Here is an 18,094-nt window from a genome sequence, read left to right on the forward strand (position 1 = left end):
TACAAGCCAATGAATTAGTCTGTTACCGTTTCATGGATGCTGGCAGAAAACATGAGACTCCTTGGTCAGAGACCAAGTACCTTATTACTTCCAGCACAGCCAGCAAGTAGCATGGCCTTATGTTAGTTTGTGTTGATTCCTCATGCTCCTCACTTCCCATGGGGGTGATTCAGGTGGGTCTGGATGGATGCTGCACATGCACTGAGTTTGTGTCACAGCCCAGAAACACTGAGCTTGGGGAACTTAGCATTTTTATAGTAAGTGGAAGCCATTCTGCTCTTTGTCTTGGAGGGGAGACATTGTCTTATCCCTCAAGGTTGCTTACTCCAAATACAGCCCTGAAAAATGGCTCAGGTAAAAGTGACTAGGGCCTTGTATTCTAGGCACACTCAGCAAAAATGTGCAGGGACACTCAGGGCCCATGGCTTCTCCCAAAAGTTCCCCATCCACAGAGTGGTGGTAATGAGGGAACTGCTTTTTCTTTGCTTGCCATTTTTACTCATAGTACCTCCATCCTTTTGGGAAACCGGGCTGGAAAATCTCCTTCATTTGCTATAGATCATAGTCTCTCCTGAGGAACTCTTGCTAGAAAGCTCTTCTTTAGTGGGTCACTTGTATGTGGGTGGCTTTGGGGGTGGAAAGACAAAAGAGGGGAGGCAAGAGGTGGTTTTGAATGCCTTAAAATTTCTGAGGCCCTTTAGGGCCCCTTGATGCTGCCGTTTAGTACATTAACAGCTCAATAGGAAAGTCTTAGACCAGTTCCTGCTTGCCTAGGATTTTTTAGAACCCTGAAAATGAAGAGGCATCAAAATCAATCAGAGTTTCTAGGATTTGGGGGCAAGGATATCTTGGGTATGGTCCAGCAAGGGCAAACATCCATGCCAGTCTTCCTCTACTTTGTATGTGGGATGCCTCCACAGCATGGCTGATGAGTGGAGTAGATCCACACCCGGGATCTGAACCCGCAAACCCCAAGCTGCTGAAGCGGAGCATGCAGAATTTTAAGCACTCAGCCATGGGACTGGCCCCTCAATGGATTTATTTTTTAACTTGACAAAATAAATTTTAAGTTAATCCTGAAAGAGTAAACAGATATTTGTACTATAGTTGAAGTGAATGAAGGATAGATTCCAGAAACAAATTCTCTCTTCTGGGAATTTGGAGTTGAGATAGTCATCTTGAGCTCTAATCGTGACCTGAGGAGAAATAAACTGAGTCTTGTGCTTAGAGAAGCAGAGAACATTGTTCTGTAGAAAGAGGAAAAACAAAGATATGAAGAGAAGAACAGGACAGGTAGAGAAAGAATCCTACCAGTTTTCAGCCTCTGGTCTCTTCCTGAGGTGGTAATATTCCTGCCTTTTGGTTCTGTGATCCATCCTAAATCCTTAGAACAAATTTTCCTTTATTTCTTAAGCTATTTCAGGTTAGTTTATTTACTGGAGAAGAAAAGTATCTTAGGTGCTAGGTAGGGATATAGCAAAGAATAAAGCAAACAACATCCCTGCCTTAAGGAGCTTACACGCTACTAGGAGGAAACAGACAACAAATAAGCAAATACACGCTAGATAGTGTTGAGTCTGATAGGGACCTGACAGAGACACAGGGTAAGGGGCCTAGGTGGGTGCATATGTGCTATCAGCAAAGGTGCCTCTGAGGAGGTACCTTTTGAGCAGATGTAAGGGAACAAGCAATAAAAATATCAAGGGTAAGAGTGTTTCAGGAAGAGGAAAGAGCAAATGTAAAGACATGGGGCCGGGGGTGGGTAGGGGATCAGAATTGGCCACCCCAAAATGTGTCTCTTTGGCATGAGGATTATTTTGTACTGGTTACTTTTAAAAACTGCAGACTTGGGAGAAGCTCTGAAAAGTAGAAGTTACCCTTTGTAAGAGACATTCACATTTGTAAGGGAAATCTCCATCTATAAAGGTGTCTCCCTCTCTGTACCAGGAAGAAGGGGGGATGACCTTATCTCTAGAAAGTCTTATCAGTGTGGAAGGCAAGGACTTAAATCTGCATAGTAACCTGACTCTTGTTTACTGTACTTTTCTGGTAATCTCCCATAACTGACTCTACCCATCCTCAACATCCTCCTTTGTCTTTAGCTGAAGATGATATTTAAGATGAGAACCTCTGCCATTTTGGCAAGTTGCTCAGGTTTCCTGAGTGTCTCCCATGTATACATGTTATAAAGCTTTGTTTGATTTTCTCCTGTTATTCTGTCTCATGTGAATTTAATTCGTAGCCCAGCCAGAAGGACCCAGAGGGTAGAGGATTTGTCTTCCTCCCCTACAACACTGAGGCTGGAGTCTACTTACTGTGTTCAAGGAACATTAAGAAAGCTTTTGAGTGGTTGGAGCAGAGAGAGTGAGAGAGAGTGATGGATGAGGAGGTCGCGGGGGTGGGTGGGGACTGGGTTGTATAAGAGATTGTGTAGGGCCCTTTAGGTCAAGATAAAGAGTTCGGCTTTCCTCTGAGTGGGCTGGAAAACCATTGTAGGATTTAAAGCAGAAGAGCAACTTGTGTTTTAAAAGGATCACTAGCTCCTCTATTTAGAATAGACTGGAGAGTGGTCAAGGGCAGTAGAAAGGAGACTAGGCGAGAGATGACGGTGGCTTGAACCAAGGGAGTCAAAGTAGACGTAATCAGAGTTGGTCAAATCCTGGATCTTTTTTTGAAGGAATAACTGACATGCTTTGCTGATGGATTGGATGTAGGGTCTGAAAGAAATGGAGAAGTTAAGGATGACTAGGTTTTTGGCTTAAACAATTGGAAGAATGGAATTGCCATTTACTGAGATGGGGAAGACCTGGGGCTGGGCTGGAGCTCAATTTTGAAGTATTGTTTGAGGTGCCTATTAGACATCTAAGTGGGGATGTCTATTGGTGCCCTCTGAACTGTTGTATTTCTCACCGGACCCCATTCTAGTACTAATTCTCTATAGTTTAGTCTTGAATACGACAACTCGAGATTTCTCTTCCATCCTCTGATCATATTCCTCCATAAAATCCTTCAGCAAATAATCTAGATCTATATTTACTAAGAAATTTTAAGTTCTAGTAATAATTGACTATTTCATTTGAGTTTCAGAAGGACCAGAAAGAAGTTGTATGTCAGTATTTTTAAAGTAGATTAATGATTAATATATAAATGGAGAACTGAATCTTTCTCTCTCTCTCTCTATTTTTTAATAGTTGCTTTCATTTGTTAACTTCTGCGATAAACAAATTTAAAAGATGAGTGAACTGGAACAGTTGAGGCAGGAAGCCGAACAACTGCGGAATCAGATCCAGGTGAGAGCAAACTTTTTCATTTTGAAATTTGAACACTTTTATGTAGTACTAGCAATGAACAAAATTTGTTCACTAGTTTGTCAGTCTACATATACTAAATAATTTATAAGGTTAGAAATGGGTCAGTTTGTTTTTATCATGCCTCTAAAGAACTCTCCAAAAATCATTGCTAATAAATACCTATGTGGACTAATGCCCTCTGTGTCCCTAAGAAGTTAATATATGTAATCCCTGCTAAAAGACAAACGTAATTCTCTTCTTATTCACACACCTGGATCGTAGTTTGATTTTTGGTGCAATATGATGAGGCAGATAGTATCACTTTGTGATATCCTAGAAAAATATTAATGTTGAAAACATTAGACCGTAGAAAAACATTAAAAATTATTAGTGGCATAATGACGACATCTGTCATCTTTTACTCTTGGAAATCAGCTCAAAACAGTAAAGAGCATAAGAAATAAGTACAAGCTCCGTCTTTAACAAAGGTGAAAGACACTTAGAACGTCAAACCATTGTAGGGTGGGGAAGAGCTGTCAACTGGAGTGATGCAGCAGGGTGTGGGAAGGCTTGAGAGAGGGTTTCTGCAGCTTTAAGTCTCAAACAGAGTAGGTCACACTCCCTCAGGGACAACAGCAAGAATGCTTTCTTTGGAACAGTGAAAACGATGCTTCCTTGGATTGAAGAACATCCCAAGGAAGGCAGAGATGCAAATGAAAGGATATAGACATAGCGTCTTTTAGGAAGCCTCTTGGTGAGCAGCTTGAAGGAAGGAGACTGAGTTTCGTGTGCCTGGCACTGCCTGCTTCATTTCGCAGGGAAAAGTAAGGACTAAAACAACTTAGATAAACGAAGAACTTCAGCACGAAGCAGGGAGAATCCCTAATAACTTGGAACACTGCTCTGGCCCTCCCCAGTATGAACCTCTTGCAGTAGCTTTTTCGGAAGAACTCATCTAATTTAAAAGTGAAGAATGAGAAAAAAGGAACAAGCATAGGATCTACACAAGGATATTGCAAGAAAAGAGAGGAGAGGAGCAGGAAAAACGAGGTGAAGAAAATTCCCCAGAAAAATGTTGATTCTGGGCGGATTGAAATCATAACCAGTCTTATGGCCAGAAATTCAAGGAAGTTAATGATTTAGATGTGAATAAGAACTGTCAGTTGATACCTTAGGTGTCTGAACAAAGCTGTCAAAACAAAGGAAGGATTTATTTTGCCTGGGATCATCAGAGAAGGCTTCATAGCTAATCTCTGAGTTAGAGGTCACTGCCACCACCAGAATGGCTTCTCCACCATCTCTACTTTGTGTCACTTGTTCCAGATGCTGAGCAGGACTGACTGATTGGCCAAGCACGTGGTCACATGCCCATTTCATTTTTCTTTGTTTGTTTGATTTGTTCTGTGTATCTGTGAGCTTGGTGTTTCTTTGTAGATTCCACACATAAGTGAGATCATATGGTATTTGGCTTTCTCTGTCTGACTTATTTCACTTAGCACAATGTCCTCAAGGTCCATCCATGTTTTTGCAAAATGGCAAGATTTCATTCTTACTTACAGCTGAATAATATTTCAATGTATATATATGTGTATACCACATTTTCTTTGTTCATTCATCTGTTAATGGGCATTTAGATTATTTCCATATCTTGACTATTGTAAATAATGCTCCATGAATATGAGGGTGCTGATGTCTTTTCAAGTTAGCATTTTTGTTTTTTTCACATAAATATCCAGAAGTGGAATTGCTAGATCACATAGTAGTTCTATTTTTAATTTTTTGAGGAAGCTCTGTAATGTTCTCCATAGTGGCTACACCAATTTCATTCCTCCCAACAGTGCACAAGGGTTCTCTTTCTCCATATCCTCCCAACACTTATCTCTCTTCTTTTTGATAACAGCCATTCTAACAGGGGTGAGGTGATATCTCAGTGTGGTTTTGATTTGCATTTCTCTGATGATTAGTGATGTTGAGCATCTTTTCATGTACCTGTTGTCTATCTCTGTGTGTTTGGAAAAATGTCTATTCGGATCCTCTGCCCGTTTTTTTTTTTTTTTTTTAAAGATTTTATTTTTTCCTTTTTCTCCCCAAAGCCCCCCCGGTACATAGTTGTGTATTCTTCGTTGTGGGTTCTTCTAGTTGTGGCATGTGGGACGCTGCCTCAGCGTGGTCTGACGAGCAGTGCCATGTCCGCGCCCAGGATTCGAACCAACGAAACACTGGGCTGCCTGCAGCAGAGCGCGCGAACTTAACCACTCGGCCACGGGGCCAGCCCCCTCTGCCCGTTTTTTAATTGAATTGTTTGTTTTTCTGCTTTTGAGTTGTATGAGTTCTTTATATATTTTTGACATTAACCCTTTATCAAATATGTGATTTGCAAATATTCTGTCCCATTCAGCAGGTTGCCTTCTCATTTTGTTGATGTTTTCCTTTGCTGTACAGAAGCTTTTTAGTTTGATGTAGTTCCCACTTATTTATTTTTGCTTTTCTTGTCTTTGCTTTTGGTGTCAAATCCAAAATACCATCACCAAGACCAATATCAAGGAGCTTACCACCTATATTTTCTTGCAGGAATTTTATGGTTTCAGGTCTTATATTCAAGTCCCTAATCCATTTTGAGTTAATTTTTTGTGTATGGTGTTAAGATAGTGGTCCAGTTTCATTCTTTTGCTTGTGGCTGTCCAGTTTTCCCAACACTGTTAGTTGAAGATACTGTCCTTTCCCCATTGTGTATTCTTGGCTTCTTTGTTGTAGGTTAATTGACCATATGTGCATAGGTTTATTTCTTGGCTCTCTGTTCTGTTCCATTGATCTATGTGTCTGTTTTTATGCCAATGCCATACTGTTTTGAATACTATAGCTTTGTAATATAGTTTGAAATCAGAGAGCATGATGCCTCCAGCTTTCTTCTTCTCTCAAGGTTGCCTTGACTATTTAGGGTCTTTTGTGATTCCTTAGAAATTTTAGGATTTCTCTATTTCTGTGAAAAATGCCATTGGGATTTTGATAGCGATTGCATTGAATCTGTAGATTGCTTTGAGCAGTATGGATATTTAGACAATAGTAAGTCTTCCAAACCATGAACATGGAATATCTTTCCATTTATTTGTGTCATCTTCAATTTCTTTCATCAATGTTGTATAGTTTTCAGCATACAGGTCTTTCACCTACTTGGTTAAATTTTTTCCTAGGTGTTTTATTCTTTTTGATGGAATTGTAAATGGGATTGTTTTCTTAATTTCTCTTTCTCATAGTTCTTTCTTAGTGTATAGAAACACAACAGATTTCTATATGTTGATTTTGTATCCTGGAACTTTACTGAATTCATTTATTAGTTCTAACAGTTTTTTGGTGGAGTCTTTAGGGTTTTCTATATATATAATATCATGTCATCTGCAAATAGTGATAGTTTTACTCCTTCCTTTCTAATTTAGATGCCTTTTGTTTATTTATTTTTTGAGGAAGATTAGCCCTGAGCTAACATCTGCTGCCAATCCTCCTCTTTTTGCTGAGGAAGACTGGCTCTGAGCTAACATCCATGCCAATCTTCCTCTACTTTATATGTGGGACGCTTGGCTTGCCAAGCAGTGCCATGTCTGCACCCAGGATCCGAACCAGTGAACCCCAGGCTGCCAAAACGGAATGTGCAAACAACCGCTGTGCCACCAGGCCGGCCCCTAGATGTCTTTTATTTATTTTTCTTGCCTAATTGCTCTGGCTAGGGCTTCCAATACTATGTTGAATCAAAATGGTGAGAGTGGGCATCCTTGTCTTGTTCTTGATCTTGGAGGAAAAGCTTTCAACTTTTCACCATTGAGTGTGATGTTAGCTGTGGGCTTGTAACGTGTGGCCTTTATTATGATGAGGTACGTTCCTCATATACCCACTTTGTTGAGAGTTTTTATCATAAATGGATGTTGAATTTTGTCAGCTCCTTTTTCTGCATATGTCAAGATGATCATATGATTTTTATCTTCATTTTTTTAAAAAGATTGGCCCTGAGCTAACATCTGTCACCAATCTGTTTTTTTCTTCTTCTTCTCCCCAAAGCCCCCCAGTACGTAGTTGTATATTCTAGTTGTAGGTCCTTCTAGTTCTGCTTTGTGGGACGCTGCCTCAGCATGGCTAGATGAGTGGTGCTAGGTTTGTGCCCAGGATCTGAACCAGCAAAACCCTGGGCAACAAAGCAGAGCACGTGAACTTAATCACTCAGCCACAGGGCCGGCCTCTGTCTTTCATTTTATTAATGTGGTGTGTCATCTTGATTGATTTGCAAATGTTCAACCATCCTTGCATTCCGTGGAATAAATCCTACTTGATCAGGATATATGATCCTTTTAATGTGTTGTTGAATTTGGCTTGCTGACATTTTATTGAGGATTTTTCCATCTATGTTCATCAGGGATATTGCCCTGTAATTTTCTTTCTTTGCAGTGTCCTTGTCTGGAATGGTTGGCCAAGCACACGGTCACATGCCCATCTCATTTAATCCTCATTGCAACCCTGTGAAGTAGATGGTGTTACTTATTTTATAGTTCAGGAACCTGAGCCTCAGTGAGAGTAATAACTTGCCAAGCTAACATAAGTACTAAGTGGTAGACCCAGGAGTCAGACTAGGCATATTTTGTGGGTAGAGCCTGTGCTCTAGGACCACTGTGGCAACCGCCTCCCAGCTGTGTTTGCTGACATCCTGCTCTGCAGCCTGTGAGTCTGAGTCTGGTTGCCATTCCCTGAATGGCTTATTACATCAACCTAGTTCATTTTTACTCAGGGGATACAATTTTTTAAAAAGAACTTTAAATGATAAACCAAAGGTATATTCGTATAATATATTCGTTGCTCTTTCCTACTTCATTGCCTTTTTTCAGATTGTTTCCCTTGCCTGGAGTTAGACTGCCTCTGTTCCAATTTTGTTCCTGGGACTCCTGTTCACTGAGACCCAGTCCTCTGAAAAGCCTCACCAGAGTCCTCTGCTTGGATTTATTCTCTTTCTTTTATTGGAAGGCAGAGTGGCATGGTGGAAGGTGCATGGACTCCACCTTTTAATTGTTTTGTGGCCATGGGCAAGTTTTTAAATTTTTTTGATGCTCAATATCTTTGCTCTAAAGTGAGAATACCAGTGTCTACTATATAGATTTGTGGAGAGGATTAACTGAAATGAGGTGTAAAAGAATTAGCCCAACCCAGTAAGTGGCAGTTCCTTACTCATACAGACTTTGGACTTTTGTTACAGGGTGACCACAGCCTGTGCACATTTGCCTCTGTTCTTGTACTTGGATGGAAAATTCTATGTCTTAATCATCTTCATATCTCACCAGCATCCCAAGCACGATGTCATGGGCCCAGGTGCTCACTGAATCATCTCCCATGGTTTCAAGTTACCACATGCGTGTAAAATACCATGGATTTTTTTTTCTCAGTGTAATCATGTCATGCTATATTTAAAGACCCTCCCTACTTCTTTCCTTTCCTTCCCTCTCATTTCCAGAAACATAATCTAGCGATATATTTACCTAACTGTGGTATAAACATGTGACATAATAGAAATAGGTGCTATTTGGTGCAATATATGGTTTATTTTGAATTCAAAAAACAGAAATAGCGAAAACATAGATTTTTTGTAATTGTTACTTGTTGGATTTGGACTGAGAAATGTCATTTTTCTTTTTCACAAAGATGTTACTATCAGATCTTGTATTTCTTATGGTGGACAATATGGAATTCAGCCTTTAATTGGGACTAATTCATTTATCTTCAGTTTTATAATAGATAACAGTATTCATAAGAGTAAGAAGTTCTCAATGTGAATAGAATCATTGCATGTTGTAAATTTGTCAGTAACTGCTGCTAAGATATTTGTGGAATTCTTATATTCCAACATGTTTTAATTTTTACTACTGATTTGCACAATAGTTCATTAATTTCCACTTGTATTTAAAAATTATATTATTAATATTAAAGTAAGCCCTATGAGGGCAGGAATTTTTTGCTGGTCCACTGCTATATCCATGATGCCTAGAATAGTGCCCGACACATAGTGTTCATCAGATGTTTTATCAAATGACTGAATCAAGAAAGATGACCTAAACAATGGTATTTCATTTTCATAAAGCTTAAAATCGGAGAATCTTTTTTTAGAATTTAGTCTTCAACGCCACCATTTTTGGAACACAGCTCAGGCCATCACTGTCATTTCTGGAGATTCTTTTCATTGTAGGAAACTGGGCTAAATTATTCCTTGCCAAATGAGGTTTCTAAACCCACAATTTGACTAAGAATGAGAGGATCAAATCATATGTTTGTGCAACTACTTATGAACACCCTTACACAAAAATATTCTGTTTATAAATAGGTTGAAAGGGCAGCCAAAAAGATCCTGTATTCCATCCAGTCTTTGCTGCAGGCAGAGGCACGGATTTCTCCCTGGCTGACCGGAACAGGTTGTCCATTTGTGACATTTGTCCGACAAATATTGTGTGCCTCCTCTTTGCACAGGAGTATGCTAAGTGCAGTAGGGAGAAAACAAAGCTGAAGAGGAGACCACCCTAACCTTTGAGGGGACAAAAAGCTATTTTAAGTCTAGTAGGAAGAATTCTTTGCTATTCTGATTTTCCCATATGTATGAGTCCTCTAAATTTGTTAACTTGGTTTTTTTTTTTTTTTAAAGATTTTATTTTTTCCTTTTTCTCCCCAAAGCCCCCCCGGTACATAGTTGTGTATTCTTCGTTGTGAGTTCTTCCAGTTGTGGCATGTGGGACGCTGCCTCAGCGTGGTCTGATGAGCAGTGCCATGTCCGCGCCCAGGATTCGAACCAACGAAACACTGGGCCGCCTGCAGCGGAGCGCGGGAACTTAACCACTCGGCCACGGGGCCAGCCCCTTGTTAACTTGGTTTTAAACATTTTGTTGCTTATTAAATATGTTCTCTGCTTACCTTTAATTATTTTGTTATATTGATTTCTGTTTCACTAGCTTCCTTTTGATAGTCAGTTTGTATAAAAATTTGAGGTCTCTTTGAAAGGTTACTCTATAATGCTTAGGCATAAACGCCTGCTTTCATGAGGGGAATTTGCTGTCAATATAAAAATATGGATGCCACTCAGTATAAATTGTTACCTGTTAGATAAAACTTTATTTTCCTGAGATAGCATATCTTTTTCTCATATTGGATCAAAAATATTTTATTTATAATAGCATCTGTATACAGTGTATTTGCAAAGCATTTGAAGGAGTGTTATGCGTTTTTTAAATGTTTCTGAGATGACTGAAGTATACTGAAAATGTTCTTCTTTTCCCCTCAACTTCTGGATGCCAGAACAAACAGAAGGGAACTCAGAACTCTTGCTTTCTTCTGAAGCTTAGTAACAAATATAACTGAATACTATGGGCTTATTACATCAACCTAGTTCATTTTTACTCAGGGGATACAATTTTTTAAAAAGAACTTTAAATGATAAACCAAAGGTATATTCGTATAATGGAATAGAATTGAGAGTTCATAAATAAAGCTGTATATCTGTGGTCACCTGATTTTCAACAAGGGTAGCAAGACCACTCAATAGAAAAAGAACAGTCTGTTCAACAAATGGTGCTGGAACAACTGGATATCCACATGCAGAAGAATAAGTTTGGACTCCTACCTCACACCATATACAAAAATTAACTCAAAATGGGGCAGCTTCAAGTATAAAATTCGTAGAAGTAAACATAGTTGTTAATCTTTGTGACCTTGGATTAGGCAGCAGTTAAATATGACACTAAAACAGAAGCAACAAAAGAAAAAAAGAATTGGATTTCATCAAAATTAAAAACTTACGTGTCAAATGATGCCATAAAGAAAATGGAAAGGTAATCTGCAGAATGAGAGAAAATATTTGCAAATCATGCATCTGTTAAGGGTATAGTATCCAAAATATAATTTAAAAAACTTGTACAACTCAACAATGAGAAAAAGAATCCAATTTAAAAATTGGAGAAGGATTTGAATAAACATTTCTCCGAAGAAGATATACAAATGGCCAAAAAGTACATGAAAAGTTCAGCATCACTAATCACTAGGGCAATGCAGATCAAAACCACTGTGAGATACCTCTTTTCACCCACTAAGATGGCTATAATAATTAAAAACAAAAAAATGAAAATAGCAGTGTTGGTGAGGATGTGGAGAAATTAGAAAGCTCATACATTGCTGGTGGGAATGTAAAATGGTGCGGCTTCTGTGAAAAACAATTTGACAGCTTTTTAAAAAGTTAAACATAGAGTTACTACATCACCTACCAATTCCACTCCTAGGTATATACCCCAGAGAATTGAAAACGTGTACACAAAAACTTGTACGTGAATATTCACAGCATCATGATTCATAAAGGCCAAAATGTGGAAATAAATGTCCATCAGTTGATGAATGAGTAAACAAAATGGGGTATATCCGTTCAATGAAATATTGGCCATAAAAAAAGATGAAATACTGGTACATGCCACAACATGGATGAACCTCGAAAACATTATGCTAAGTGAAAGAAGCCAGACACAAAGGTCATATATTTTATGATCCTGTTTATATGAAATGTCCAGAATAGGCAAATTCATAGAAATAGAAAGTAAATTAGTGATTGCCAGGGAACAGAAGAAGAGGCATTTGGAAGGTATGGGGTTTCTTTTTGGGGGGTGTTGCAAATGTTCTAGAATTAGATAGTGGTGATGATTGCACAACATTGTGAATATGCTAATCACTGAATTATGCACATTAAAATGATTAAAATGGTTAATTTTATGTTATGTGAATTTTATCTCACAAATTTTTTAAAATAAAAGAGTTTGTTGGGGGCTGGCCTAGTCGCATTGTGGTTAAGTTCGCACACTCTGCTTCAGCGGCGTGAGGTTCACAGGTTTGAATCCTGGGTGGGGACCTGCTACTGCTCAAACCACACTGTGGTGGCATCCCACATAAAATAAAGGAAGATTGGCACAGATGTTAGCTCAGAGACAATCTTCCTCAAGCAAAAGGAGGAAGATTGGCAACAGATGTTAGCTTAGGGCCAATCTTCACACACACAAAATAAATGAGTATGTGGTACAGTGAAAAGTATATTTGCAAATCTACATTTTCAATACAAATATTGTATTTGATCATATCTAGAGGTTTCCATGTCTAATTGTATTATAATCATCTTTCTTTACTTCAGGATGCCAGGAAAGCATGTAATGATGCAACGCTTATTCAGGTAAATTTCTTTTTTCTTTAATTCATTTTAGTAATTCATGTGAAACAGCTTGAAACTGATTCAGATTCTTTTTATTAGTATTCAATTGAAAAAAGGCCTCTATTTAAAAACACTTTGTAATTTGATGCTCTACAACTGCTTTTTAAAGCATACTTGTTAAAATAGAAGTCTGGAAAAATAAACACTGTAAAAATATGTAGATTCATATAGTATATGTTTCTTTTTGGGTAGCTTCTGATTCTTTGTGATATGTCCTGATTAAGCTTTTATTTTTCTGATGTAAACTCTTATGAAGGTTTCATTAGTTTAATATTAGTCACTTCTATTAAGGAAATGTGTGCTGTACAAATATAAAACTGGCTTTCTTATTATAACACAGTTAAAATTACAAATGTTTTACCCTTTCATCATCTACTATTAGATTTTAATTTGTGGCTAGGTTTTTACTAAAGTTGAGGGGTATGTCTGTTCTTTTTAGTTCCTGGTCTACAGAAGATATTCTCACTGGAAGGGATCCAAATAGGATCATTTAAAATTAATCATACTTTTTCTTGAACAATATATTGATCCTATAATAACTCTGTGGAATTATTTATATTACTTTCAGTCATTATAAATTTGTTTCACACCTGCTTTTGTGCCTATTGTTGCTAACTTACATTATTTTCTGAGCTATGCACGAGGTAAAGAGTAACATTTCTGTCGCTTTCTAAAGATCACATCAAATATGGATTCCGTGGGTCGAATACAAATGCGAACGAGACGTACGCTGAGGGGTCACCTAGCCAAAATCTATGCTATGCACTGGGGATATGATTCAAGGTTTGTACCTGCCATTTTCAAACTATCAGCAGAATTATTTTCATTAAGAATCATCATTTGTGTTTTCTCTTTGTAAAAACAAACTGTATTTATGAAGTGTTTGCAGAAAATGCATTCAATTTGAACACTTTGCTTTCACTAAAAATATCCATTGCCCCTTTAAAAGTTTAAAAACCTTTAATATGGGAAATAAATTTACTTCTCAAAAATACCCTTTATCAAAGTGATCCAGGAAAACTGTTTAGAATTTTTTTTCTTTGCAGTGGGGTATTATGCTTTTTTTTAATTGCCAAAAACAGTTTAATTGGATATTAACCTTGAAATTTCAGTTAATAAGCAAGTATTTGTTAAATATTGCTGTGTACAAGATACTGGATGGTGCTATAATTGTGATCTAAATTCACAAAGGATGGAATTACATAAAACAAAGACATTTTCATTGAATACATCTTTTATTCCCCTAACCCAACATTATTAAGTGTGTGTAGGCATGAGTACACACACACACACACACACACACACACACACACACACACAGACACACACACACACACACACACGGCTGCCATGTGGCTTGCAGTTGCATGGTTGGTCATCACGATTTACTTTGTTCATAGGGTACGGTACCGTCTGGTGCTTCTCCCAGAGTATCTGGCAATAGCGGGTCAGCCTGCTGTCATAGTGATTGACTTGTTCCTTTGATTTGGTTAATCTTATTAGGAACAATCCCAACTAAGAAATTATTTCTTTTTTTTCCTGCTTTTTTTCTCCCCAAATCCCCCCAGTACGTAGTTGTATATTTTAGTTGTGGGTCCATCAAGTTGTGGCATGTGGGACTCTGCCTTAGCGTGGCCTAGTGAGTAGTGCGATATCCACACCCAGGATCCGAACCCTGGGCTGCCAAAGCGGAGCGTGCGAACTTAACCACGTGGCTATGGGGCCGCCCCGAAATTATTTTTTAATAGAAGTTGCACATTTATTCTCTGCTTCCAGGAGAAACTAAAAATGTTCCTACTTTTTGGTAATGCCTGGCACATCTCAATGTAAATGGGACAATTGAGTACTGTAATACAGAACACGTGCCTGTTAGGAGGGGATAAATAAAATTATATAATTGACAACTGACGTCGAGCTAAGGCAAATGTTTTATTCTTTTTCTTAAAGGAAAAGAATTTTTATCTTAAGATAAGAAATAATCTGCCCATTGATACAGCAAACTTTTAATTCAAACTACAATCACTAGAAACAATGTTAGTGGTTCTTACTTTCCTTAAAATTTTCTCAAGACTGTTAATCTTCCTAGAAGAACAAAAGTGGCAGCAAAGGACCTTTCTCACGCCGTCTTCCTACCCGTTCTGATTATCAGCTCCTTACTGAACGTTCTTCTCAACTCAGTGCTGATGATACCAAGTAATTTTTAAAGAATTTACTTTAGGTTCCATCCTATACCCTACTGTTAGATCTTCACTTTCATAAAAACAGCCCTTGCTACATAAGGACCTGATAATGTTACTCACCCATAGGGGAGCCTGCTGGGTGGCTGGGTGATGGGGCAGGAAGGTGGGTTTTTTTGCTGTATATCCTTTTGTATCTTTTGAATTTTATACCATAGTGAAAAATAAAATTCCAAAACAAAAGATTCTGTGACTGATAACTACTTAGTCCAGAGTTCATATTTAGCCTGGTAAACAAAGCTTTCTGCGTTTTAAGCCCAGTGTACTTTTCTCAACTGTTTTTCCCATTTCTCACAAACTCTCTACGACTGGAGAATTCACAATGCCTGAAACACCCACTGTTTTTTCCACATTTTGTCATTGAACATACTTATCCTCGTAGAATACAGACTTCTCTATCTTTAGCTCTCAAAAATTCCGTTTTTCAAGATGTGTTCTCTTTTACAAGACTGCTGGATTAACTCAACTGTTACTTGTCTGTCCCTCTTACTTTCCTATGGCATTTATTTTATACCACTCCTCTGACAGTTTCGCTTACTTGATTTATTAAAAATATGTGTAAGTAACTCGACCAGATGGCCAAGGCCTCAAGGGCAGGCAGTACATCCTGCATTGTACACGTAACACTGCCTTGCATTCACAGCTCTCAATTGATATTTTTAGGTTGAATAAAATATAGTTGTTAGGCTTATATGTACTCTATTGTCATTAAATTTAAGTCAGTGAATACTAAACCAGTCAGCCAATATCTGCCAGAATCTTGAATAAGAACTAGAATGTTGTCACCATGAAAAAGTTGAATCATAACCAGAGACATTTTTAGTGAAATGCTGAAATTTTGTTAAATTGTATGTTATGTTGAAAATTTTTGGCATGCAGAATAAATTTTTTTAAAGTTGGGAGAGTATTTTCTGGTATCAAGTTTTTAATTAGATTTTCTTTTTCTTTCTGAACTGTTGTACGTTAATGAATGCATAACTAATTTGTACTACTTTTTTTCTCCAAGTGTCAAATTACTTTTGTGTTTGTTCCTCCAGGCTACTAGTCAGTGCTTCCCAAGATGGAAAATTAATTATTTGGGATAGCTATACAACAAATAAGGTAGAATTTCTTAATCATTCTCTTCAATAACCTTTTGTTTGGTTTGCTGTCCAATTCTTTCCCTCAGCTCTGTTAGTTTATGAAGTGAGCAATAACTTAAGCCTGGTTGAGATTTTAAAGCTAGCTGAGACAGATTTGTAATATCACAGTTGGTCTGTATTAATTGGCATTAAGCGTGTGTCTTTCCACTATATTTTCCTAAAACAAAAACAAATTTGCATTTTAGAAGTAGCATTTTAGATTAAGTGAGAGCACAGTAGTCATCACGCAGTGTGTTGATTCTCTCCAGGGACCTTTTAGCCTCGCTATTCACATACACCTTAAGTTTTGCCACCTGACCTGCAGATGATCACTGTGGGGTAACAAGGCACCTGACAGTGGTGTGAGTAGATCAGTGCAAACTGTTACCATTGTTTGAATTTGAACTCAGAGTATGTGCCCTGTTAGTAGAAGGAGGTGCTCTCTCTCCATGGAGAAACTGATTTAATTGACTCTAGTACTTGTATTGTTCAGTGTTATGTTGGAGGAAATTCCTCTTTTGAGTGCTACTACAAAAACAGAATTTTACTAAATTCTTTTTTTTTTGAGGAAGATTAGCCCTGAGCTAACATATACCACCAATCCTCCTCTTTTTGCTGAGGAAGATTGGCCCTGAGCTAACATCCACTCCCATCTTCCTCTATTTTATATGTGGGATACCTGCCACAGCATGGCTTGACAAGTAGTCCATAGGTCTGCCCCTGGGATCTGAACCAGCGAACCCCGGGCTGCCAAAGCAGAGCACGTGAACTTAACTGCTGTGCCACCAGGCCAGCCCCTAAATTCTTTATCTTTAACATTTTCCACTTAATATTTCGAATGGCTATATCAGCATTGAAACGTCCTGTGTCCTTGCTTCTCTTAAAAGAATAATTTCTGAAGAGAGCACTTTAAATCCAAATGATTTGATAATAATACAGAAAAAATAATAGACATTTTAGTGTGCATTAGTATTTTTTTTTCATTGTTCACTTTCTCAAACCATTACATTCTTTATTTTATTTGGCTTGTTTTCTTAGATGCATTTGCTTTTTAGTAATATTTGCTTCATTGTAAATAGATTTGAAAACTTAGTGACTGTTTTTGTAACCTTTCCTTAGTAATAGTTTTGTGCATTGTATTTGTTTGCAGATGCATGCTATTCCTTTGCGATCCTCCTGGGTGATGACCTGCGCCTATGCTCCCTCTGGCAATTACGTTGCTTGCGGAGGGCTGGACAACATCTGCTCCATATATAACTTAAAAACCAGAGAGGGAAATGTGAGAGTGAGCCGAGAGTTACCAGGTCACACAGGTGAGCCTCACTAAATACTATCCTTTCCCACCAAACCTGACTTCTGAAGAATGAGCTGATCAAGGAGAACGAGTGATGAATTGTGCTCAGCTGGCAAATGGATGAGTGTTAACCAAGTGAGAGTAGAAATGACTATGAATCAGGGAAACATTAACTTTTTATAATTATATAAATAATGACTATAATTCTGTTTTTGTTTAGAAAATATTATTTTTGCAAAGATGACAAATTTATTGCAAAAAATTCAAATGGTAATGAAAAATACAAAAAGAAAGCAAATAGAATTTTCTATATACTCTGTAACCATGTAACGATTATGGGATTTTGGCATCTGCTATACTATGTAATTGAAAGTATGTATTAAGATGCCTTTATGAAGTATTTTCCCTGTGTGATAGTGCACTGCTCTCTGCCAGTGTGTGCACCGTGGGTCACTAGGATAATATTTGGTTAGCGGTGTTAATTAGGAATTTATTTTCAGGTTTCTGCCTCTCTGCCTCTTGGAATCCTTGGCAGTACTATTTGACCGTGCCTTTTACAAAAATCTCTATAATGGCATTTTCCTTCCATTTCCATATTTCCAACCATAGTCAGATGCCACCTTTTTCATGAAGCCTTCACTGAATTTGTTCTTCTGATTTCTCACAGTACTTTTAAAGTATTTCTCCAAGGTACTTACCCCCTTCTGCCCTAGATTATAGATACGTGCATAAAGGAGTGTCTCTCTCAGGTAATTGTAGTAGATGGAAGAGACTGCGTCTTACTCCTTTGTAACTTTGAGTGCCCAACACGGTATCATTGACCTAGTAGATACCTAAGGGAGAGTTTATTATTCATAAAATTTAGCTGTAGACAGCATAGAGTTTGAAGT

The 18,094-nt window shown here is 38.0% G+C and overlaps 1 protein-coding gene across 2 annotated transcripts in view; it reads left to right on the plus strand.

The window, feature by feature from the left end:
- GNB4 (G protein subunit beta 4) overlaps positions 1-18,094 on the plus strand; it is a 67,270-nt gene that overhangs the window by 29,122 nt on the left and 20,054 nt on the right. For both annotated transcript variants that reach the window (XM_046658852.1, XM_046658853.1), the window contains 5 exons: positions 3,192-3,290; positions 12,475-12,513; positions 13,229-13,335; positions 15,827-15,890; positions 17,061-17,223. In XM_046658852.1, the coding sequence (XP_046514808.1) occupies positions 3,234-3,290; positions 12,475-12,513; positions 13,229-13,335; positions 15,827-15,890; positions 17,061-17,223 (430 nt within the window). In that variant the 5' untranslated portion in view covers positions 3,192-3,233. The remainder of the gene's footprint in view (positions 1-3,191; positions 3,291-12,474; positions 12,514-13,228; positions 13,336-15,826; positions 15,891-17,060; positions 17,224-18,094) is intronic.

Source organism: Equus quagga, chromosome 4 (assembly GCF_021613505.1).
Source record: "Equus quagga isolate Etosha38 chromosome 4, UCLA_HA_Equagga_1.0, whole genome shotgun sequence".
Classification (NCBI taxonomy): Eukaryota; Metazoa; Chordata; class Mammalia; order Perissodactyla; family Equidae; genus Equus; species Equus quagga.